Genomic DNA, 27,355 nt, shown 5'->3' on the forward strand with positions numbered 1-27,355 from the left:
TTTATAACAGCCCTCAACTTTGTCTTCTTGAGTATTGTTTCCAATTTTCCAACATGGGCTTAATTTAATTTCTTATGCAGAAAAATATTCCATCCATCCATCCATTTTCCAACCCGCTGAATCCAAACACAGGGTCACGGGGGTCTGCCGGAGCCAATCCCAGCCAACACAGGGCACAAGGCAGGAACCAATCCCGGGCAGGGTGCCAAGCCACCGCAGCAGAAAAATATTGCTTTTTGTATTGTGTGAAATTGTGTTTGTGCCAGGAACTACAAGTCAGTTTCTGGCTGATGGAGCTGGATCAATTGGCCCTGCAGTGTTCTGGGTTTCCACTTGTTTGTGTGTGCACTTATTTAACCTTAATGTTCCTGTCATATTTTCAGCCATGCAGTTCCTCCCCTGGCTTGGGTTCATATCCTTGTTTTATGTCCATTTTATGTTCATTTTGTTCATTTTTGTTACTATTACCTTTGTAAATGATTCCCTTTATTCTTTATGCCTGTGTTATGTTCCATGTGTTTTGTGGGTGATTTACCTGCCAATCACCACTAAGATAGCCCTATAAATCCCAAGCATCTCTCAAAGTTCCTGGTGGTTCATTTCAAATGTGATAGGCGCAGTGGTTCTCTCTTGGTCCTGGGGACCCATTGTGGTTGCAGGTTTTTGTTCCAACCAATTTCTGTTTTTAATTGCACTGCTAGCCTAATGAAGTGATCTGTTATTACCCAGTATCTGTGTTTTGGAGTCAGTGTAAAAAGTAAGAAACTAAGTTTGGTAATTTTTTATGAAAACGTACTAAGCAGTTATATGGGAAATGCATGTTTTAGTTTTTAACAGTATTTTCATCCTGATTTTCCATATTTTTTTCCAGGTTTTCTGGTTATTTAATCCATTATTTATTATTTAATGGGTCTGATGCTAAAGTAGTTGCAGTCTCTCAGCATTCAGTGTTGTTTTCCCAGATGTCTGCACTGATTCTTTTTAACTGTCATTATTAGGATACAACAAAAGAAGCAAACTGCACAGAAAAAAGTCAAAATAATAGAAAACAAATGAGCTAAGCGTTTAAAGAAAAAACAGAAATACTTCTAAATATTTTATAAACATATATGATGGTGCGGGTTAGCTCCTTGCTCCCTCTTCTATAATGGGAGCCTCTTGAACCTGACACCATTGATAATGTAACTGGATGAGCAGAGCTGATGAGGACAAAATACACCAAACAAGGGGGTGGTGAAAAGTGCTAGTGCTTTTATTAAAACCAGTCAGAATCCAAGTGGTGTCCAAAGTGCAGTGCTAAAAAAAAATCAATAAATAAATAATCTGTAAAAACATCAAAGTGATGGTGGAGGTTAATATATCAAATAAATAATCCAATAAAAATTAGGTTAAAACAATGCAGTAGTCTTCTTTAAAATTCTCATCCCTGGTGCTTCCCTTTAAAACTGACACCTCTCCATCTTATACTATTTGGACCTCGCACCCCAAAGAGATGTCAACCAACAGGCACAGACATCCACCAAAACTTGGCCCGTGTCCCTGCCGCCCAATTCACGGTGTTCCAAGGGGAGCCATTGGACCCTGCTCCCGTGCCCACCGCTGCCAATCCACGCTCCACCCGGCGAGAGGATCCTCCTGAGCATAACGATCACTCCTGCTGTTGGCTGTTCAGCAGGAGTGATCCTTGTGTCCCTTCCCAAGTGCTGGCAAAGCACTACCTCCTGGGGCACCATGCCCATCAGCTTGCTTCTCTCCTTAGGACCAGCTAACCACTGCTCCTGCCTTTCTCTCTGTCCTTTAACCTCCAATCCTCCTTCCTTTGTTTCTTTCTTCCTTTTTCCTCTACGCTCCCCTTTATAGGCTGGGGAAGTGGTTGCAGGTGCAATCGCCTGATTACTGCCCTGGGCTGATAAGGCAATCGGACTGCCCTAAATATGGCTAAATGCCAAAACTGAATATTTAATTGCAAATTTGTGTTCCTCTTCAAGGCTTTTATCATTCAAAGTTATGCAATGCGAGCCTGCAAAGACATATAACAAGTCCAGTACTATTTGCTCCTTTAAAGATAGTTACAGTAATGTGAAAAAAGAAACCAAATCAATATCAGGAATACACTGAGCACAAGACATGACACTGATCAGAATGGGATGAGCGGCATTTTGATTTTCATGCACCACGGATGGCCTACCGTGGAAAATTTGGAAAAGCCACCATGGAAACCTTACATGTACTCTTTCACTTTGTGCAGAAGAAGCCAGTAGCATCATGGTAAGTTTCAGAGAAGGGTAGAGTGCTGGAACATTTTTTCACAGCCCCATAGCCTTGTGTTTGACTTGAGCAGCACCTGTAGTCAGCATATTCATTCCATGTTATTGTGGCTTGTCCTTTTTTCACCTCAAAGCCATTCAGTTCTAAACATGTGGTTTTGCTGTTTCATTTGGATCAGTTTATTGCTGATAGATTTTCACCTGAGAAGCAGGCGGCTGCAAGACTCTCAATTTCCTTAACATTTAAATCTTTATGGCTGTATTTTGTGAGATGAGGTATTAGATAAGTTAATAGCATTGGGGAAATCTGCACACATAAAGGAAAATTAGTGAATGTTTCACTTTCATTTTCATACCATAAATGCCACCAAGGAAGAGGGAGATTATATTGCCCATTTAAACACAATATTCTAAAAATAAAAGTCATGTATTGCCTTAATTACAAATGCAATACAGGAAACACAGAATAAAATGCAAAAAATAACTAAACATTACTGAAGCAAACAAAAAAAAAAAAAAAACACAATATACTATATGCATAGAAATCTACAGTTTGATAAATGTACTTAGCATCTTTTTCTAGGATTCATTGCTTTTATATTAAAAGGAACAAATCGACTAAACACAGTGCTCTGCATTTAAACTAGGCATGCAGGAACAGCTTTATTTAATTCAATAAATAAAAACACACCTCATTTTATTGGGCTTCTTGCTGTTATGGATATTTTTCTTCTGGTCTTTTTATAACATTAAAAATTCTGAGCAATCAATTGCATTTTTACATTAAATTTCACTTCTTACAAGACTGCTGATCACTGATCTTGAACACTGAGAGTGGATGGACTTATTTTGGGCACAGTAGATGTGCATTAAGCTGCTGGATCCCTTAACTTGTTCGTGTGTATGTTGGGCAAATGAAAGGGAAGGAGATGTTGGGATGTTTTACAGATAAATGGAAGAAATGTGGACTAGGAGCAATGACACTGGGCTAGAAGGGTGTTGTTATAATCAGCAATTTTAGTCAATTTTTCGTGGGTTCTCCTGAACAGATCTGTGCATCTAATTGGGGGTTGTGGAGCAAAAGAATTCCAAAAATAACATTTGCATATCGTTTCATGACAAAGACTTGAAAGCCTTAAAAGTCATGATGTGAAGCCATCTTTGTTTTGCTTTGGGTATTGCCACTTCAGAGCTAAAGCATGAACTGTTTCCATGACATTTCCCCAGAAATCCCTTGAAAATGTGATGCTTGTAATGTCACTGGAGCAAAAACATTTAAGTTGAATATTATATAAGGAGTGCAGTGTCTGAGATTGACACATAACTCCTTATGTAGTGTGTAAATGAATATTCTTCTGTATTGTCTTGCTAGTTAAGATTTCTGCTCTAATTATTGGTCTACAAGTTGTGGTCAGTGGTTCTGTTTTGATGCCTGATTGGCTTGATCTTTGGCTTTGACCTTGGCTTGTTTTTAACTACTTACTACTCTCCTGGTTATCATCATAAAATCTATTCTGTCTCTTTTTGTATCAGATAGATAGATACTTTATTAATCCCCAAGGGGAAATTCACATACTCCAGCAGCAGCATATTGATAAAAAAACAATATTAAATTAAAGAGTGATAAAAATGCAGGTATAACAGTCAATAACATTGTATAATGTTACCGTTTACCACCAAACCACCCCCCCAAGTGGAATTGAAGAGTTGCATAGTGTGAGGGAGGAACGATCTCTTCAGTCTGTCGGTGGAGCAGGACATTGACAGCAGTCTGTCGCTGAAGCTGCCCCTCTGTCTGGAGATGATACTGTTCAGTGGATGCAGTGGATTCTCCATGATTGACAGGAGCCTGCTCAGCACCCGTTGCTCCACCACAGATGTCAAACTGTCCAGCTCCATGCCTACAACAGAGCCTGCCTTCCTCACCAGATTGTCCAGGCGTGAAGCGTCCCTCTTCTTTATGCTGCCTCCCCAGCTCACCACTGCATAGAAGAGGGCGCTCACCACAACCGTCTGATAGAACATCTGCAGCATCTTATTGCAGATGTTGAAGGATGCCAGCCTTCTAAGGAAGTATAGTCAGCTCTGTCCTCTCTTGCACAGAGCATCAGTATTGGCAGTCCAGTCCAGTTTATCATCCAGCTGCACTCCCAGGTTTTTATAGGTCTGCACCCTCTGCACATAGTCACCTCTGAAGATCACGGGGTCCATGATTATTATGTCTGTATAATAATAATAATTATTATTATTACGTCTTTATCAGCAAAGACATAAACCTTGGCAAATCCAACTACTTGTGTTCACCTGACTTCTTGTTTTTTTTACTTTTATTGTTGTTAAATTATTTTATTTATACATTTATATAAAGCATGCAGGGCCATTCTTACTCACACTGTTTGCTTTGGCATCAAATACTGAAATTGTTGGTTCACAGAAGAATCCCCAGGATATTTAAAAACTAAAAATATCTCCAAATCTGTTAATCTGTCTCATCAGGAAAAGAACTTGAAGAATTGTGTCTGAGAAAGGGCCATCAAAAAGGCAATTCATGAAGGACAAAATCTTTGTGAGGAATAGTAAAGACCTGTGCAAGAAAACAGGTTGCTTTTGGGTGCTAACGTGGTAGCACCAGCAGTGTGCTCCAGATGGTGCAGAACAAGAAATAAGACAGCAGGAGTGCTAGTTTTTTGCAAGGTCTCAGCTCAGATAGATTATATTCTGACCATAACTTTCAAGACATATCAAAAGAGCTCAACAGCAACTCATCCAGAGCAGCTTGAGTTAACAAAAATCATCTTTTAGATTACCGAATGCCCACAGGCTTTCTCACTCTAGTATAAATATAACAAAATAAGGTTGGTCTGGTCCTCCTCATTGAATGCCATTGTATAACTGAACAATGCTACTGGTTAGGATAGTTATGGCCAAGTCCTTGTTTATGTAGGAAGCTGAGACTCCCACAGACTACCAGAAAGATTTGAAGAATGTTAGAGAGATCCTGAGTGGATTTCACCTTTGTTATTTGTAACGTTCATTTTATTATAATAATTCCTTCTGTTCAACCCTCCCTTTTATATTTTGAATTTCACAATAGTCTCCCTTGACATTACTTATTTGGTCTGTCATAGTGTCCTTATAGGTATAGGGACTGTTCAAAAGTGTACCCATCTGGCCATGCTGGTAAAAGGAGTGATTAGCTAAAAGAGGTCAAACAGAGTGGAAACTACCGACACTGAGTTTATCCACAAGCAAATGAGATGTGTAGTTTTGAGCAGAATGCAAGGAAATCAATAACTCTCTATGGTCATTCATGTTATGAGGGTAAATAACTAATGAAATAGAATTCAGAGCCAAATAGTGGGTTTGATGGTGGTGATTTGGTTTGCCAATGCTCGTCTACATCAGGTACTACTCTATACTCTTACATTATGTGTTCTGTACTCATATTCAGCCTTGATAAGTGACTTTACTCAGGGACAGACAAAAAATACAAGATGTGGGGCTTGTCAGGGTTGCTGAAACTTTAAGTGATGTCTTCAAAGCCAGACCCAGAAGTGACATCATCGTGGCTGGAATTGGGCAGAATTTCCCGTGTTTGGTCTGCAGGGATAACAGAGAAAGAGTTAGCGCACCCCGCCACCCCCTGGCCTGGTTTGAAATTACCTTCATTTGGTCCTCTTAGCTACCTCCCATAAGCACGTGTGTGGCAGACTACAATACACTGAGCAGTCACAAAGCAATACTGCCTAATGCGCTTTCTTCCTCCTCTAAAAAGTTACAAAAAAAATCCAACGAATTTAATCAGGAAAAAATGGATATGAGAAAAATAACCAAAAATGTGTCTGCAAGATGTTTAAAGAGAAATGGTATAACCATAACAGAAAGCAGCAAGCCATTATTGCTGGTTATTTTGCAGATGTAGATGAGAAATCTGTATCTGAGGATTGCTATGAGGTCGACCAAAGATAATCTAAAAATTGCATTTCTCCAGTTTCATTAGTCATGAAGACAATGTTCAAACAATCTGACTCACTCCTACCTTTTCATTATTATACTTTTTAAACTCTGAACCACTGATAGAAAACATTGCCATGAAATATTTCAGTTTTAGTCCAGTAGAGGTTGCTATTGGCAACCTATTGTGTATGGAAAGCTTCCCACAGACGAGCTTCTCTGGTATATTCATTTGAAAATGTTAATTTAAAACTGCATTCTAAATCATATACAAGATTCATTTTAACAAAACCAAATAATAATTTTTTTAATTGGTAAGAATTTATTAAAATTAGTGTTTACCTCAGTATTTGATAGCAGTTACATTGTTTTTATTAAAAATCTTTTAATGCGATGCTAATTGCTATTATATTAAAAGCCAGTATTATAAAAAACAATCCACTAATCCAATAGCCTATTCATCAATCCTACCATCCATTTAGATTCGGCACCTGTTTGATTACATTTTAGGGTCATAGGAGAGGGAGTCTTTCTGGACAGCACTGGGTACAAGACAGGAGCCATCACTACACTGGGCAGCAGTGCACTTCAGGCTTCTCTCTTATGCTTACCCACACTGCACACTGGGCAAATTCAAAATTACTGGTCCAATTAAAAAACAAGTCTTTGGCATGTGGGAAGAAAATTTGAACGTAGTTATTGCATGTATTCTTTAGGAGGCACACGTACCTTGAAAAAGAGTTTTATTTCTCAGTTTTCACAAATTGTGAATCTTTCCACACACACATACACACCTTAAACACACACCTGGATACTTGAAAAATAGTATTTAACTTTCGTTTTGAAGCTAACTTAAGTGTTGGGAAGAAAGAGCTGTTGAGGAATGGGAAGTAAGGATGTCTACAGAAGAAGACTATTTAGTCTTACATGGAAAACAGATCAAGTGCCTTGTGTGTTGAAGGATTTGCAACTTTTCAGCTGTGTCAAGGTAAATTTCTTTGAAGCACAGTGGATGTTTTCAGACTAACTGGAGTAGTGTTTTACCTTTGGCTGGAAATGTTTTGTACAGCTTAGCTATTTGAATGTCATCTTTTGAATGTTTATATGGATGTAATAAGTCTTCTCTGCTTGAACTGAACCATTTCTTCATCAGTTCATTGTCTGGCAAAGTACCTCAATACATTGCACTGAAAAAAGGCAGAAACCTCTGCAAAAAAGAAAATATAAACATAACATTGCCCAGATTTCAAGTATGGGAAGAAGATATGGTTTGCAACTAGAAAGTGTGTTTCTCTCATAGTTGTGAACAACATTGGAGCACCACAAGGAACTGTCCTGTCTTCTTTTCTCTCTAGCCATCTCTGTTAGGGGTAAGTGCAGAGGTGTTCAGATATATGAGCCTATAGTGTCCTGGATAATGGACTATCTCTAAAGCAGACCGCAGTTGGTGAGTAAGAAGGACTATCAACACAGTGAGGATTTTGGGTTTTTTTTATTCCTTCAGTACCTTTAGTACTATCAAGCCATCTCTATTAGGGGTAAGCTCAGAGATGATAAACCTATAGTCCCATGAATAATGGACTATCTGTCCAGCAAACCACAGCTGGTGAGTAGCAAGGACTGTGTTTCTGATTTGGATGTGAGCAACACTAGAGCACCACAAGAAATAGTCCTGTCTCTACTTTTATCCTCACTCTGTACACCTCAGACAATAAATACAACACCAGGTCATGTCACTTGCAGAAATTCTCAGATGATTCTGCACTTATGGGGTGCATTGATAAGATGGATGAGACAGAGTACAGGAGTCAGGAGCAGAACTTTGTTTCTTGGTGCAAAGAGAATTGTTTGCTTCTTAACATCAGCAAAACCAAGGGACTGGTTATTGACTTTCATCGCACCAAAGAGCCTCTGTGTCTGGTCACTATTCAAGGGGTGGATGTAGAGCAGACCCACAAGTACTTGGGGTTCACATCAATGACAAGTTGGACTGGCCTCATAACACAGAGGAACTATACAGGGGGCAGAGCAGGCACTTTTTCCTTAGGAGACTACATCTCTTGAATGTGGAAAGTGACATCCTTCACATCATCTATAACTGTGATGGCCAGTGCGATTGTGTGACTCCCATTTAAGGTGGTGATGTTTCTCCCTCCTAGTCCAAGTTTGTGAATAACCTCTCTAAATGTAGAACTAACTATATGCTAAATGCGTTTTTGGAGTCTGATCCCAAACAATAACTTTTTAAAAGACTGAATATATATTTTTTCCTTGTTTGCAGCAGCTTCCAGAAAAGTCAAGAAGTTTAAATAATGTTGAACCTAGGTCACCTTACATTTTTTTAGATGTTTAAGTATCAAAATGAAGAGAATTGAGAGTTGTAAATATTTTGTACTGTGCACACTATTAAACCACTGCATGCAAACATTTATACAGCCATTTAAAATTTAATTGCATAGTTCAGTATGAAGAGTGCATGAAAGCCAAGCAAACAGCACCCAGTCTCAGTAATGCTAGGTGTGCAACACAGATAGCCATTAATTTACCTGTTTACCATAATGCATTTATGTATGAAGCAGGCTATTGAAAGTAAAATTGGATAACACACTTATCATATTTTATTTATCAAATGACAAGATTCTGGTTAAGACTGTGCGTGAGGAAAGTTTTAAAAAATGATCAACATACAAGATAAGAGAAGTCATCCCCTCCTGCAATATTTCCTCCAAAGTTAGATTGTCTTTACTTTATTCCAAATGTCAGAAAAAAATTTAAATCAGTTAAGATTTTATTATCTGCTTTGGTTTTGCATACACATCCAACATTTGTTTTCTTTATACTAGAAAACCCCAATTTAATATTTCAATGTTTAATATTTTCTTACATGTTACATTTTGAATGTGAGTGGTGGCAATGACTGGTTTTTCAAAAGTAACCTTTATTTTTAAAAATAGGACTGCACTAAAAACAGTGACACAAATTGTATAAATGTGCTGTTTATTTTTTGTAAAAATACAAAAGAAATATAAAATTTTTGATTTGTCAGCTAATTCAGCATTTAACAATTTTATATTAATATTTTAAGTGGTTCCCTGAAAAACAGAGGTTCTCCTGCACTGCGTTTAAACAGAATATAGTATACACAGTGGCAAGACAAGGTGAATATTTCATCCATCCATCCATCCATTGTCTCCCGCTTATCCGAGGTCGGGTCGCGGGGGCAGCAGCTTGAGCAGAGATGCCCAGACTTCCCTCTCCCCGGCCACTTCTTCTAGCTCTTCCGGGAGAATCCCAAGGCGTTCCCAGGCCAGTCGAGAGACATAGTCCCTCCAACGTGTCCTGGGTTTTCCCCGGGGCCTCCTCCCGGTTAGACATGCCCGGAACACCTCCCCAGGGAGGCGTCCAGGAGGCATCCTGATCAGATGCCCGAGCCACCTCATCTGACTCCTCTCGATGCGGAGGAGCAGCGGCTCTACTCTGAGCCCCTCCCGGATGACTGAGCTTCTCACCCTATCTTTAAGGGAAAGCCCAGACACCCTGCGGAGGAAACTCATTTCAGCCGCTTGTATTCGCGATCTCGTTCTTTCGGTCACTACCCATAGCTCATGACCATAGGTGAGGGTAGGAACATAGATCGACTGGTAAATTGAGAGCTTCGCCTTGCGGCTCAGCTCCTTTTTCACCACGACAGACCGATGCAGAGCCCGCATTACTGCGGATGCCGCACCGATCCGCCTGTCGATCTCACGCTCCATTCTTCCCTCACTCATGAACAAGACCCCGAGATACTTGAACTCCTCCACTTGGGGCAGGATCTCGCTACCAACCCTGAGAGGGCACTCCACCCTTTTCCGGCTGAGGACCATGGTCTCGGATTTGGAGGTGCTGATTCTCATCCCAGCCGCTTCACACTCGGCTGCGAACCGATCCAGAGAGAGCTGAAGATCACGGCCTGATGAAGCAAACAGGACAACATCATCTGCAAAAAGCAGTGACCCAATCCTGAGCCCACCAAACCGGACCCCCTCAATGCCCTGGCTGCGCCTAGAAATTCTGTCCATAAAAGTTATGAACAGAATCGGTGACAAAGGCAGCCCTGGCGGAGTCCAACTCTCACTGGAAACGGGTTCGACTTACTGCCGGCAATGCGGACCAAGCTCTGGCACCGATCGTACAGGGACCGAACAGCCCTTATCAGGGGGCCGGTACCCCATACTCTCGGAGTACTCCCCACAGGATTCCCCGAAGGACACGGTCGAATGCCTTTTCCAAGTCCACAAAACATATGTAGACTGGTTGGGCAAACTCCCATGCACCCTCCAGGACCCTGCTAAGGGTATAGAGCTGGTCCACTGTTCCGCGACCAGGACGAAAACCACACTGTTCCTCCTGAATCCGAGGCTCGACTATCCGACGGACCCTCCTCTCCAGGACCCCTGAATAGACTTTTCCAGGGAGGCTGAGGAGTGTGATCCCTCTTTAGTTGGAACACACCCTCCGATCCCCCTTCTTAAAGAGGGGGACTACCACCCCGGTCTGCCAATCCAGAGGCACTGTCCCTGATGTCCATGCGATGTTGCAGAGGCGTGTCAACCAAAACAGTCCTACAACATCCAGAGCCTTGAGGAACTCCGGGCGTATCTCATCCACCCCCGGGGCCCTGCCACCAAGGAGTTTTTTGACCACCTCGGTGACCTCAGTCCCAGAGATGGGGGAGCCCACCTCTGAGTCCCCAGGCTCTGCTTTCTCATTGGAAGGCATGTTAATGGGATTGAGGAGGTCTTCGAATATTTCATTATATTGTTAATTGAAAGTAATTATCACAATTGTAATATCAAAGGCAATCCTCATCAATTATTAATTTTGTCATAATTGTGCATCCCTAACACAAATAGCCATCCTTTTACATTTAGTGAAAGCAATGCAAAAATAATGCTACTTTTGGAGTTCTTATGTTATAAATCTATGTCTTTGATGTGCTGGAATGAAGTATTCCATGTTTTTAGACTGCTTATATTTGTTCTTGTGTTTCTTGTATTTTTTCTTCATTTTTTTCTACACTATTTAGTGTTTTGTTTTTTACATAGTCACTGCTATTTTATAACTATTTGTGTAATACTAGCACCATACTGTTTAAGTCTACGTGACATGGAGGTCACACGATGCCTTGTGTCAGTATATTTTACCTATATAAGATAGTGGAACATCGTTTTAGGATATTCCAAGGTTTTTATTTTAATTTTCACTTACTTTTGCATTTAGGAACATGCTGAATTCAATTGTGTTCTTCTTTTTTCAGTTTAGGTTTATTTTGAAAATGTTGCTATTTTGTAATGTTATGTTGGTGTTATTTCCACTCTGAGATGTAGCAAAAGCTCCCTTTGCTACCATAAGATTACTGGAAGTTGCAACATGTGGCTTAATTTTTATCCCAATCCTAAAAGTAATGGCATAACACAGAGTTTCTAGCATTCAAATGTTTTGATTTATAAATCAAACTTCTATTTAATGTTAGTTATGGGCACTACGTACAAGCTAGCGTGAGGATGTTTTCAGTGCTATTCTAACTATGATTTGTCTCTGTTGGTTCTCTGACCCCTGCTTGCTCTAACGTCATGTTTTATACTTGATCCAATTTGCATAAATCTTTTATTTGCTGATCATTTTTCCCCTTTCTTTACCCTCCAGACACCTTCTTTGTATAAGTGTCCGTAACGTCTTAAAGGCAATGAAAACACGACCATGCATCGGCCTAGTTCTCATTCCTGCTGGAAAAGAGACATTCCTAAATGACTATTGATTGTAAGACACATACACATGAGTTTCAAGAAAACATAGACACTTAATTTATCCTAAAAAACTTCAGCTATTTCACTGGCTCACTAAACTGGCATTGTGCTAACTATGTCTCTCTCGAAGTGGAAGCATGTATTTACTAATTATGATTGTGGCATGTTAAAGTAGTAACTGTATTTTAGCAGGTCAAGTCAAGTGAAGTTGAAATATCCTAATAGATAGACAGATTCTATCTATTTCAGGTACAGTATCTTTATCTTTTACAGAAGCTCAATAAATAAATGATTAATAGATACACGCCAAAAATACTAAAAAGAAAGAACAACTTCTGACTTGGTTAAAGGTGAAAAAGAGCAGATACAATCACAGTATATAAGGATACAATGCCATATAAATGGCATGCAATCACTGAGTGATGAACACTTTCAAAATAATAAAAGCAACAGCACATGATTGGGGTGTTTATTGAATGTACTGTAGGTGTTCATTCATTGAAAATGCTTGTATGGCTACATGAGCAGAGCTCTCAAGGGTGGGCTGAAGCTGCAAAAAGGGCTCTCTGCATAAGGTGCTGAAGTTCTCTGATAGAGCAAAGACAGTCACAGATCCTTACTTTTCAAAGATGTCTGTCCATATGTGAAATGAACATAATAACATTAAATTAATCATTAATCATTTCAGACTGCCTGGGTGAATGTCCTTTTTTTAACTAAATGCTATTTGAAACAACAGACACAAGCTGAGTGTTTTCTTATAGTCAACATCAATTTAATGCATTTTTATATGGTTTTATTTCAATGGAATTAAACAGTCCTTCCATTGCATGCTCTCAATAATCCTTCTGAATTGCACTTCTGCTTGTTATATTTAAGCCAGGTCACCTTCCCTGGCCAGAGTTCAAATGTTGATTTTATATGTTTATTTTATTCACATTTTATGTCAACAGTGTTGATTATTTAGTGTGTTTATTTGCATCTTTTGGGTTTTCTCCCAAGAGGCAGGGTCACTTGCCCATCACAAAAGGGGACTGCCCTCAGCTCTATAAAGGCTAATGGAAACCCACAGTATTTCATTGAATGCACTTGTGGTGTGGTAAATTTCTCTGTACTTTTTTGTTATTTTTGATTATTGTGATTTATTGGAATTTATTATCCATTTGTTCATTTTTTGACTTCACCTCTGGTAATCCGTATTGAGACTGTTTGCTTTGGATTAAACCCCTCACCCTGTGGGCATTTTTACACATTATGGAACTTTTGTTTCTCTGAAACTCTAACACTGCTGAACTATTCCAATATGTTGATGCCTTCTCAATGTGGTTGTCCAATTTGTCTTGACACTTTAAGGTTTTTACGTCTCTTGCGAGTTTTTTTTTTTTTTGTATTTATTTTAATATGTATTTTGTTATGTCATGAACAAGCTTCCCAACTATAAAAACAGTATACAAGTAGTAACTTACCAGTGCATGTGCACAAAGGAAAATGAATACACATGCTTTTCAATTTGCCTAAGTATAAGGAAGTTTTCTCATCAATTTCAGGGTTTTAGATCTCAGTTTGTACATCAGGTTTCACATATGATCAAAACTATGGAGTTTAACATCAGACTTGTTCATAAGATTGTTTCAAACATATGGTCCTGGTTTCCACTGCCACATGAGGTCCTGCACTCTTAGAAATAGAGGTTCCAAAGTGGCTCTGCAGGACAATGTCAAAGGGGAACCATCCACATGAAAGTTCTATAAAGAATCTTCCATTAACAAACAGAATACCTAATGCTGGATTTGTGAAATACCATTTAGGTTCCTGATTTTAGAAGGACTGTATACAATAACTCAGGCTAAATTCGGATTCCTTTATCCCTCAGTATTCTGCTAGGTAGCCCACAATACATTACACATTTGTCTTATCCACGGTGATCTGAAAAGAAGAAACAAGGAATGTCAAAGTGACTAGGTGTCAGCTGGTAAACCCCATTTAATATTGGGAAAAGATAATAATGGAAAAATAAATGGCATGACAGGGTGCAAAAGAGGTAAGCATTTATCCAGTCAAAATATAGGCTATTGATCAATTCTTCTTCCTTCTCAGAGGCTTCTTCTCAAATGACTGCCCGCTTCTGGTAGCTTTTGAAGTTTCTATGGCACCAAGCAGGGTTTTGTGAGGAAAATAAAACTGAGTCATGTATCATCCAGCTGGCGAGTGTCGGAACAGCAGATGGAAATTTGTGATAGGGTTAGTTACAGCTCCCCCTCTCTGCTTGGGGTGGTATTGCTTACCTTTTTAGAACCTTACATATGTCCCCTTAGCAAGTGTGCTTAACATTACATTTTTGGAACCTTTTCAAAGCCCAAATAACCAATTCCATATGCAAAGAACACCTTAACAGAATTAAATGGTTCTTTGTCAAGCAATTGTTTCACAAAGAACTACACAACCCAGTAAGTGTCATTAAAGAACCAGTATTTTTAAGAGTGTGTTCTCCCCTGCCACCCTGGCTTCAATTAAGTAGGTTGGAGATTGTTGTGCTATGTTTTGTCATTTGGGTTGTTTTTTTCTTTTGCTGATTACAAACACAATAAGAAGGAAAATGCATGTACACATTTAGCTAAGTATTCATAAGTGTATGGATTTCTACAGTTCTATCTTTTGGAGTGCAATGGGACAGTAAAGTGTTTCATAGTGGGGCACACATCCTCAAAGCTGTTTAATAAAAGACACCTCAAATCCTAGAGCAGATCATGGTCATTTATAGGATTTTAATAACCTACCATTGACTATTATTTACTTAGAAATATGAAAGCAGCAGGTACCTTATGCTTTTCTTGACAGTCAGCACACAGAGAAGGAACCTGACCTGGAGAAATGCATAGTCAAACACTGGCAGAGGTCAAAACTGGGAAATCAAACCAACCAGATCATCAAAATAACAGAGCACAAGACAGGAATCAGAAACAAAGAAACGAAGCACAAAGTCAAATACCAAGAGATCCAAAATAAACAAATTGTAATGGAAAAGGCACAGAGTTTTGAATGATCATTTTGAATGACCTTTAAACTTGTTACAAGTTCAGGCATCGTCAGCACCATGTCTCCTGTTGAATATTGGGATGTCCCCATGGATATGCGTAAAACACAAAATAGCAGCATTTGTCGGGAGCCAATATAGCGTTGCAGTAAACAAAAATAGCTATAATAACAATGCTGGAGTAAACAGTAATGTAAAAACAACAAAGAAAAATCTGATTTATCATACAAGGAATAAGGTGGCACAGTGGCTAGTGGAATGGCCCCATGAATCCAGCATCCTGGGCTCTAATTCCTGGCCTGTTTATTCTCTTTGTGGTGTTTACACATTCTCCTTAACTCCATGTGAGCTTGAGTGGGCCCTGCAAAGGACTGGCACCCTGTCCAACTGAGAACTGAATGAATCAAAAATAATAGAAGATTTGCACCTTGTAAATGAACCCCTAAAAACATTTTTAGAGTGGCATCCTGCCTTAATTCAGCTTTGTCAATTAAAACCTTTACCAGTGGGAAAATAGTAAAATTGCCCAAGTACAAATTCACTTTATGGGCTATGGTACATATGTGCTATATAGGATGTCACATACGTGCAAATGGGAAACAACTCTAAGGCTTAGCTGACTGTAATTCTACTCCTAGCCAGGGGTTGGCACTATCAATTTATACCTCTCCTTGTTTTCCTATTGCAGAAAGAATGATTGGCGGGTGAATTCTCATGATGTCACATCTGGCCAGGTCTACTGAACCTGCCTCTTCTTGTCTACAGCCCTGAAAACCATCACCTCTCTCAATTCCAATCAGCCATGTTTTTGACTCACACTGAGAGAAGACTTACTTACATTTAGTTTCAATTTTCCTTTGCCAATTTCAATATACAGGGATTGATCCGGCACCCCAAATCTTTTTCATCTTGTTTTGTCTATTTTTACAAGGAACACAAGATCTTGTTACATTTTACAAACCATAGGAGACCATTCCGATCATTAGACTTGTGAGGATATCTAATAGCTGAGCAGTTCCGCTACCTCATTCATTTATTTATTTTTTAAATCTATGAGGGTCTCCTCTTCAATTGCATGACTCTATTGTTTGTTTAAGATTGTCACAATTAAATGCAAGAAGTGATTCTTCCCACAGTGCAGTTTTTAAATCGGGTGGCTCACCACGCAGATACTACTAGAAAATAAAAGGCCTTGATGGTACATAAAGATATGCCTGATCAACAGGAGATGTGCAGTGTATCTGTTCAGCCTAAAGGGAAATTGCTTGTTATACGATGCACGCTTCATTGTTTTACCATCTTGTTATCGAAAACAAATGTGTTTTTCCTTGACAAATCAAACACAACCATCGACTGCATGAATATTTACCTTTTTTTTTGTCTTCATAGACACACCACTGGGGCAGAGCGCACATTTTGCTGTAGTTACTACTGGTTGAAAAAACAAGTAGGATGGGTTACATTTTGAGAAAAAAAATATATCTTCACCTGCAGAAATGAAACAGCAGGCTAGGTTATTTTGGGCAGGCGTAAATCACATGAGTTGGTGAGAACTGAAAATCACACCTTAATATGATTACCAGAAGTTGTCTGGAGTACTGGCCTTTAAACATTTGGGTGCTAGATGCAGCTGCTTGAGCCAAGAGACATGGATTATCTCATTTTGCTCTAGTGTGAAATTTGAAGTATGATTTTAGTCCTAATAAAAATATATTGGGTGCTGCTTTACTCCATTTGACGCAGTGTGATACCATTTATAGCTGACTCAAACACTGAAAAACTGACTTTTCTGAAGAACTCTGTCTCTGGTAAGTGTGGAATATTCACTTCACCTCTTGTACTTTTTAACTAAATAACATGATTCCATTTGATAGGAATTAAGGGTATTTCCAGAGCAGCCTAATCAAATTTCTACTTTCAATAAAGTCTGGTTCAGGTACTCTTAAATGCGTGGACAATAATTGTTATTGATTTAAATTTGCTAACACAGCTTGTTTATCAGCAAACAGATGCTGAGACTGTATTATATAATTTAAAGATCTTACACTAGCTAAGATGCAACCAAAAAATAAATCATTACCTGGTGTTTAGAGATTGGCCTGGAATGGTGATAAGAAGCTTTGCTGCCTTTAAAATAATAACATAGCACTTTTATAGTTCCTTTTTAGTAATATGAACATTCTAGCATGTCTTTGAGTATTATAAAGAATTAGTTTCGAGTAAAGAGGGTTCCATGTGGAGACGTTTACAAACGAAATCAATCCTTGTATAATTAACATTTCTGTGTGTGGCTTGTTTATTTGAAGAGCTAAGTGACCACTAGCTGTCAATTAAGACTTTTAACTTTAAGAGCTGGAAGCTGGCGGCAAACTGGTAACTGCTTCTTCAGAGGCTAAACAAACATTTACGTTTTTAACAAAGCCACATGGTAAACCATTGACCTGACAGCCTTTTGATTAAAACAAGTAAAACGGAAAAATGCAGCATTAAGAGTAATTGAAAGATATGTCGTTTTAATAGAAATGCTAGTTAACTATTGGCTAATTTCACGGTTTTGTAACGTTAAAGATATCTAAAATCAATCGAAGGCAAATGCCTAAGAATTAACGGTATCGTCATAGTCCTTTCCTCCGCCTCTATGGGTGAACGAAGCTGACGAATGGGATTATCTGAGGACAATATTATGCAGCGCCGCAATCGCGTATATGAAGTTCCATTATTTCTTCATTCTCGATTTTTTCACATTCAGTGTAACCTGATATGGTATTTTTTACATATTATATAATAAACTCAATATTTATAACTAAACGTAGCCCATGTGGTTCCGATTCTAGTGCATTTTTTTTGGAAACGTGTTTCACTTCGCAGCTTTACCGGTCCCCGCGTGTGTTAACTTGATCGCAGCCGCACAGATCAAAACAGACATTTAATTTTTCTGGAGATTCCTGTTTACAAGCCAATCTGGAAAGGCGCAGACACAACCTTTCAGACAATCGTCACGGTGATTAGCGTTACATTCTTCGCACCACCCCCACCACGTATTTGCGACCCCAGGCACTTTCCCTATTGCGGCGCGCACTAAAACTCTCCACGGGATGCGGCTCTGCACCTGAGGCGCGTGGAAGAAATGCGCACCCACGTGTGTCTCCAGATGGCCGTGTGACGTCACGCGTCCAAACCGCAGCCCAGGTCGAAAACCCTTTGGGCTTCTGTTAGAATTCGCAGCCCCTGAAGGGGCGCACATCAGGGCAGAATGGCAAAGATCACCTCGTGTGTTCGTTTAAATTAACGGGAGGGGTTCTTTAGGGCCTCACTGCAGCGTCTCTAGCTATTCACTAACATGACTCACAAAAGCACTCCATTAGTTAATTAGACGTCTCTTTGACAAAAATATGTAAGTAAATGGTAAAGTCGTAATATATTCAAACGAACACAACATTTTACTTAAAAGTTCTGCTTTCATGTATTATACACAGCAGGTGCTCGCATAGGCAGCTCACCGGGGAGACGGTAAAGTAACAGAACGCTCTCTTGTGACGACGACCCAGGTATGTCTGGGGGGACACGGTGTTTATGTATTTGAGCTGCCGCTTTTATTTCAAGCAGCGAAGCGCATGGACTAGGGGGAACGTGATCTCATACCAAATTATGAAGTCAAAACATATAGAACTTTTATTATCTCTTCAAAACGTAAACATATAATCTGCAATACGCACGCTTACCCAGAAATATTTGAAATTTGATCATCGCATAAATATATTATTTTTCTTTCTAATTTATATCTGTATTTTAGATGTGATTGGGCAATTGGCACAACAATTCATCCATTCATCCATCCACCCATGTGCTGAACCCGTACATCCAAATCACGGCGTCGGGCTCAAAGCAGGACTCGGCTCCAGACGGGACGCTTATAAACTCCACACTCAGCCTTACGGAGTCAGATTAGAGCTGGCAGACAGCTAACTTCTGTAACATCCATCCATTTCTTTCCCTTTTAGAACTTACAGTATTGCGGAACTATACACTCTTAAAAATAAAATTGCCACAATGGTTCTTCAGGGGAACGTGAACCATTTTTGGTTCCCAAAAGAACCATTCGCAAGAAGGTACCTAAAAGGACTTTTATTTAGTTAGATCCGTAGCTGATTTCATAAATAATTATTAATAGATGATAACAGATTTGTGAAATACCAATGGTTTCCTGGTTTAAAAAAAAAGACTCTTCCTGCATACTATAACAATACGTTCAGGATTTCTTGCTTTGCTAGTATCATCCCATAGGCAGCCTACCATGCAGATTCTTATGTTCCGCATATTAGGTACCTTAAAAATCATATTAGGACCCATCACAAAATGAAATGGTACTTTGTTAAGCAAGGAAACTTTCCAACCAGTAACATGCCATTAAAAAAACATTGTAGAATGCTTATAATGGTGTAGCATCGCGGGGGCAGGGCAAGCACAAACCCCGGCATGAACGCTAGTCAACTGAATTGCAAATAAGTTGTTACAGGTTAATTATTATATTAATAATGATAAAAAGAATGAATAAGAATAATACATTTGAACATGTTATCGTCCGTATTCAGGATGGGCACCAGGGGTTGAAGGGTGCTGAAGCCTGGACTGACTGCAAATCCTAGCCGCAGATGCACACCCATGACATTATAATCTAAACTGTATATATATATATATATATATATATATATATATATATATATATATATATATATATATATATACTGTATATGTATATATATATATATATATATATATATATATATATATATATATATATATACTGTATATGTATATATATATATATATATATATATATATATATATATATATACAGTATTTCTGCACCTTGCGCTCTAAGTGCCCCTTAGATGGGAATTTCGCCTCCCACGCGATTCACGCATTTTATTATGTGCATAAATATTCCATAAATAGTGCGAATATGTAGTATCTGTAACGCGACAGGAGCTTTTATTTTGTTAGTAGAGATTCCAAAAAATGGCATACAGAATAAGACAATATGAGTATCGAACCACTGCACATAGTGAACATATTATTCAATACAAAATGAGGAAATAAGACTTTTTAGAGACCGAAGTTTATTTTATGTGTACCAACAAAAAGAGGAAATACGACTTTTCATCAGCCGGCTTAGAGTGTGGTGAGTTACGCGCACACGTCCCCCCATCCCATCCCCGCCCCCACATGGCCACACAAACACAAACACAGTGCCTGCAGTGAAGGTTTTTTAAATATTCATTTACGTCGATGCGTGATTGATACTGCATAGCCAGTCTCAAATCTTCCCCTGCTTTTCCACTAGACTCAAACCAACGACAAGGCGGTCCGCTCCATGACACAAACTGGCGTCTGCTAGGCAGCCCAAATCTGCTCAGCGACTTTGCCCCTTTTTGTAGGAGGTCATGTCTACAAATTAAGTGCTGGGCGAACGCCTTGTTGGGAAAGCTGATTTTTAATTAGAGCCTGCTTGCCGCCACGCTTGTTTTTGCTTTCGCGAGTCCGTGTCAGAGATGGGGATGTGATGCTGATGCAGGGGAGATTGCGCTGATCCCTATCTCTCTCTCTCTCTCTCTCTCTCTCGCCCTTCTCTCTCCCTCCCTCTCTCACTCTCACACTCTGTCTCTCTTTCTTTCTCAGTCACATACTTCTGAGCGCTCTGTTATTTATCCGTGTCTCCCATCCCGCTGCTGGATGATTACATTTCTCGTATTGGTGATACATTTTAAGTCTTTTATTTGCACTCAAACTTCTCACGATGACTGACTCTTCAGCTCCAGATCTGTTAACTGCCCCGGACCCTGTCATCTTGGATCCTTCAGCCAGAAACGGCCAGTGCGCACCTCCGGAGCACAGCCATCCAGCTAAGAGAGGAAGCCCCGGAGACCATCTAAATATGGACCTGGACCATGAAATGAAAATAAGTGAAAGTGTGCAATTCAGCGACGGAGTGGAAAACAGAGGTGGGTTATCTTGATCAGAACGAAGAAGGGGAAAAGATAATTATATAGAAATTAACAGGCATTTAATTCTGTCCACTGCTTAGAGTAGCCCTAATATTTATGACTTTTGAAAAGATTTCTAAATGGTTCCGGAAAAAATACAGCAAATGTACCATTCATTACTGCATAACTTAAACACGGCTCATTTAAAGAGCAGTGTTAAGCAGAATTATTTTGAAAATTTCTTCCGTTATCGAAGTCGTTGAAATTTATTTTTATATACCCCAAGTCGTCAAATAACTGTTAAGGTAAATGAAGATCTGAAAGCAGAACATGAATAGCTAGCTCAGTGTTTATCAAACAGAGAGGGAGAGCGCAGCGCAGCGCTGGAGGTTCACCTTTGCAGTTGGCACCACAAGCAGGTGTTCAGCCACAGAAGGCTCAGTACTCCTCAGAACTCACACATGGAGGATGTGTCAGTTCTTAGGAATCACAAAAGCATTTAAGGGGAATCAGTAAGGTTTCCACTTTGTTTTATGATATGTATATTCTAAATTATTTAACACTTTCAGCCAATCGGTATGCTAGGGGACCAAGTCCAAACACAGCCATCTTATCTTTACATTGGAATCACTTGCAGTTTTAGCTCTCTGTGACAATTCACAACCTAATGCTCCTGGGCTGTCTAAAATATGAATTTAGCACTCCCTCCTGGGACCTCAACAGTCACTGCTGTCCTGGTGCTGTCAGCATGCTACATAATTTGATTGCTCCCTAAAATGTACAGAAGTTTGACTATCGATGTCTTGGTTTATTTTTAAGAGTAGTAATTGAATTATGGGAGAAAAAAAGTGAAATTGTAGAATAGTACCTACAGATATTATGGATCTAGACATAATAAGGTCATTAGTAAGAACTATAAAAAAATGTTTATATATATAAATAAAATTTATATAAATATATAAATTATACAGGGTGAGTCAAAATTATGTTAACACTAATGGTACTGCTATGTATATACTTTTATACAATTTTTGTGGACAATTTATGTGCCACATATGATATATGTGTTGAACATGATGGCGAACAGGTTGAGACATTCCTGTAAATCATCTTGCACATATGAAGGTTCACCCTGTACACGGTGGCGCAGTGGTAACGCTGCTGCCTCGCAGTTAGGGGACCTGGGTTCACTTCCCAGGTCCTCCCTGTGTGGAGTTTGCATGTTCTCCCCATGTCTGTGTGGGTTTCCTCTGAGTGCTCCAGTTTCCTCCCACAGTCCAAAGACATGAAGGTTAGGTGCATTGGCGATCCTAAATTGTCCCTAGTGTGGGTGTGTGCTGGGTGGGTGTGTCCTGCGGTGGGTTGGCGCCCTGCCTGGGATTGGTTCCAGCAGACCCCCATGACCCTGTGTTAGGATATAGCAGGTTGGAAAATGGATGGATGGATGTATATATATATATATGGTACAGCAAATTCAGCCCCATTCTCAATGTTTTTACCTTTTTCCATTCTGTTTTTGTAAGTAAAACACACACACACACATATATAAATATATATATATATATATATATATATGAAAGATAGAAATTTTGTTTGTCATGTTATACATTTTAAAGGGACCACTTTGAGTATCAGTGCAGCTGTTGTCACAGAGTCCCACTCTGCTATATTCTGTATTACTTCATAGAGCCAACCAAAACCTGTTCATCACAGGCAATAACATATATTACACTTCAATTTCAGAAGTAGATCATAATAATGAGTCCTGGCAATTAAAATGTATAGTTGAGCTTTTTTGTTTTCTTTAAAAAATCATATTAAACTAACCTTTGACAAGCTCCCTGTGACTTGCAGGCTTATATTGCGGACAGTATGCCAAGCTAAAACTAAATACTTTCATTCACTCATTTTATAAACCGGACTTGTGCAGTATAATTTTAAGGGAGGTCAAGGCCTATCATGTCAGCATAAGATGCAAAGCAGAAACCAGCGCTGGATGAGACAGCAGTCCGATCAACACTCGATGACACAGAACCATTTGAACACCTTTAGAATATGGAAGGAAATTAGAGTGCCTAGTGAATCTACAACCACAATGAAGCTTGTAATGACACTATTGTAAAATATAAACTTATAACAGCAGGCACTTGTAATAAGAATAGACCAAGCAGCCATTCATACACATCTCCACAACATGCAATGTAAATGAGAGGTGCTAAATAAGTTAGCATTTTACATGAGTAATAAAATACAGCCATAACAGCTATAAGTTGTGCCTGGGCTGGGATATGCAGCTGTGAGGCAGAATTAGCAGCCGCTGTACATCAGAAAATAGATGTCTATATACTTATATGTATGTTTGTGTGTATGTGCATTTATATATATATATTATATACAGTATATATATATATATATATATATATATATATATATATATATATATATATATATATATATATATATATATATATATATATACACATGGAAGCGAAGGTCTGTGATACGGTTTGCATATATATAGCTAGCAATCTGCAAAGGGAGAAAATTAATCACATATCTTAATATAGTTTTTTATTCCTAAGCTTTTGACAACCTACCAGGTGTCATCATCAGAGGATATATATGTATAGGGTGAGTGAAAATTATGTTAACATTTGAATGGCGGAAATAATTTATGTACAGTGCATCCGGAAAGTATTCACAGCGCATCACTTTTTCCACATTTGGTTATGTTACAGCCTTATTCCAAAATGGATTAAATTCATTTTTTTACTCAGAATTCTACACACAACACCCCATAATGACAACGTGAAAAAAGTTTACTTGAGGTTTTTGCAAATTTATTAAAAATAAAAAAACTGAGAAATCACATGTACATTAGTATTCACAGCCTTTGCTCAATACTTTGCCGATGCACAATTACAGCCTCAAGTCTTTTTGAATATGATGCCACAAGCTTGGCACACCTATCCTTGGCCAGTTTCGCCCATTCCTCTTTGCAGCACCTCTCAAGCTCCATCAGGTTGGAGGGGAAGCGTCGGTGCACAGCCATTTTAAGATCTCTCCAGAGATGTTCAATCGGATTCAAGGCTGGGCCACTCAGGGACATTCACAGAGTTGTCCTGAAGCCACTCCTTTGATATCTTGGCTGTGTGCTTAGGGTCGTTGTCTTGCTGAAAGATGAACCGTCGCCCCAGTCTTAGGTCAAGAGTGCTCTGGAGCAGGTCTTCATCCAGGATGTCTCTGTACATTGCTGCAGTCATTTTTCCCTTTATCCTGACTAGTCTCCCAGTCCCTGCCGCTGAAAAACATCCCCACAGCATGATGTTGCCACCATCATGCTTCACTGTAGGGATGGTATTGACCTGGTGATGAGTGGTGCCTGGTTTCCTCCAAACGTGACGCCTGGCATTCACACCAAAGAGTTCAATCTTTGTCTCATCAGACCAGAGAATTTTCTTTCTCATGGTCTGAAAGTCCTTCGGGTGCCTTTTGGCAAACTCCAGGCGGGCTGCCATGTGCCTTTTACTAAGGAGTGGCTTCCGTCTGGCCACTCTACCATACAGGCCTGATTGGTGGATTGCTGCAGAGATGGTTGTCCTTCTGGAAGGTTCTCCTCTCTCCACAGAGGACCTCTGGAGCTCTGACAGAGTGACCATCGGGTTCTTGGTCACCTCCCTGACTAAGGCCCTTCTCCCCCGTTCGCTCAGTTTAGATGGCCGGCCAGCCAGCTCTAGGAAGAATCCTGGTGGTTTCGAACTTCTTCCACTTATGGATGATGGAGGCCACTGTGCTTATTGGGACCTTCAAAGCAGCAGAAATTTTCTGTAACCTTCCCCAGATTTGTGCCTCAAGACAATCCTGTCTTGGAGGTCTACAGACAATTCCTTTGACTTCATGCTTGGTTTGTGCTCTGACATGAACTGTCAACTGTGGGACCTTATATAGACAGGTGTGTGCCTTTCCAAATCATGTCCAATCAACTGAATTTACCACAGGTGGACTCCAATTAAGCTGCAGAAAACATCTCAAGGATGATCAGGGGAAACAGGATGCACCTGAGCTCAATTTTGAGCTTCATGGCAAAGGCTGTGAATACTTATGTACATATGCTTTCTCAGTTTTTTTATTTTTAATAAATTTGGAAAAATCTCAAGTAAATTTATTTCACGTTGTCATAACAAAATGTGGAAAAAGTGATGCACTGTGAATACTTTCCGGATGCACTGTATATATATATATATATATATATATATATATATATATATATATATATATATATATATATATATATATACATATATATATATAAAACACACACTGCATATTTTATTTATATAATTATTTTAAGACTTTTATATGTGTTATACATTTGTATACTTCATACTGTAGATATCAAACACCCTACATACAGCCACAAAAATTAATAGTAATTTATATGTAAAATGTACATATATATAGAGAGAGAGAGAGAGAGAGAAAGAGAGAGAGAGAGAGAGAGAGAGTGTGTTACAAACAATTATTTTGTACAATTGCACTGTTTAAGATAATTTCTTCTGTGTTTGGGCAAATTCCATTATGCATCGTTATAAGTGTAATCACACTTGAAACTTCCACTGGTTCTGATACGTCTGCTTTATTGCTTCATGCCCTTCATGATTATTTGACAGACTGGCATTGTGGGTTTCGTTTTTATTTGGAAATGTTCCCTTTTACAGCATTTCCTGAGCTGGCAGGCAAATGTCACTCAGTCACAAGGGTTTTCCTTATCCTTCCTACTTAACAACTGTCCACGTGCTGTGACCCAAATGTCATACAGAAGAGGTTGTTAGAAATGAATATGCCATGAAATATTCAGTGAGGCTGAGATTAGTATTAAATGCCAAGAAAAAACTAAAGGATGGGAGGAACCGGGTGGGGATGGCATTGTCCATGACAGAGCTGATATGGTAGTAGTATGGAAGGCTTTATACTGCTGTGTGTAATCCTGTGCCAGGATTTTATAAAGTATAACAGAGATATCAATAAGGTACATGTAATGATGCACTATGTGACTCTTCACATTTGAAGCTGGGTTTGACTGGGTTCTGAGTGATTTCATGATTTACACAGTTTCAACCTAAAGACTGACTGCAATTATTGCCTCTCTGTGGCCGTGGTTTCATCTTAGCAGACCTTTCTATATATTTCAACATTTTAAGATTAAAAGATGTATGTCAAGCGAAAGTATTTGCATGTAACGCTGTGGTCAGATTGAGCTAAGTAGGTGCAGAGTGATCAGCTGTTCAGAAGAAAGAGGAGAATTTTCACTGAGTGTTTTGTACAGCGTAAGAGCAGCTCCTGTGATTAGTTTGATGTCCCAGGGAGATTTACCATACATACAAGTGTCAGAGTGCAGCTGGGAAATGGCATGGCAGACAGTGGTGGAAAGGTCACTAGTCAGCAGGGAAGCTTGAAACCTTCAGTAATATGCAAAATTAGGGAAAAATGAGACACAAACATTCACCAAAATGTGCAGTCAAGCTGCAGAATTAAAGGGATAGTTGGCTCTACATTTATCATCCCAGAGTATGATGGCCAGTTGGTGGAATTAAATCGTTACAACAGCCCGGTCTATAAAACCGGTTAGAATTGTCATGGCTGCATTTTATCACTCTTGTAAAATGCTTAGCACTTCTTACTGTAGTAAAACATTAGTTTACATGTCGCATTGGCAACATATCTATGATGTGATTTGCTCCTTGATTTATTCTTATTACCATTGACTGCTAACCAAGGCTAACTACTTCCATCCTTGTGTCTGCTTCTGCCTCAAAGCTCTCCACTGTTTTAGAATTCATGTGCCAGTATTGCCTTTTTCTTTTTTGCTATACAATCAATATCTTAAACTCCACAATTTATCACAAAAAAATGTTAGTTTTTCCAATGTTAGAAAGAATATGGATCTTTCATACTTTTGTACTGTCATGTAGTATCAAAAATTAACTATAAATTCAAAAATGTACAATAGATGGTGTATTCTAATTTCATAAATAAAGTGCTCTAATAGTATGAGTCACAGTAGGTTGCAGATGTGAGACTAAATTATTTTATTGAAAGGAGGCTGCAGTTTCACAGGGTTTACAAGTGCAGAGTCTGGAAGTCCATATTACCTTTCTGTCTTTCTTCTCTTGTTTTCAGACCCAACCTTGAGTTGATTCCATTTACAATGATTCATTATGATGGACCAGTTTGTCCATCTGCACTAACATTGAATTTCTAATTTGTTCCGGGATGGAATGGAGGCACAGTGATAGCTACTGCTGCTTCTCAGCTCCACTTACCTGC

General features: G+C 39.1%; 1 protein-coding gene across 1 annotated transcript in view; it reads left to right on the forward strand.

The window, feature by feature from the left end:
- The first annotated feature begins 20,422 nt into the window (after positions 1-20,422).
- tmem163a (transmembrane protein 163a) overlaps positions 20,423-27,355 on the forward strand; it is a 341,502-nt gene continuing 334,569 nt past the window's right edge. Inside the window, 1 exon segment of the mRNA XM_028806568.2 lies at positions 20,423-21,046. Within this exon segment, the coding sequence (XP_028662401.2) occupies positions 20,842-21,046 (205 nt within the window). The 5' untranslated portion in view covers positions 20,423-20,841.

Source organism: Erpetoichthys calabaricus, chromosome 8 (genome assembly GCF_900747795.2).
Source record: "Erpetoichthys calabaricus chromosome 8, fErpCal1.3, whole genome shotgun sequence".
Taxonomy (NCBI): Eukaryota; Metazoa; Chordata; class Cladistia; order Polypteriformes; family Polypteridae; genus Erpetoichthys; species Erpetoichthys calabaricus.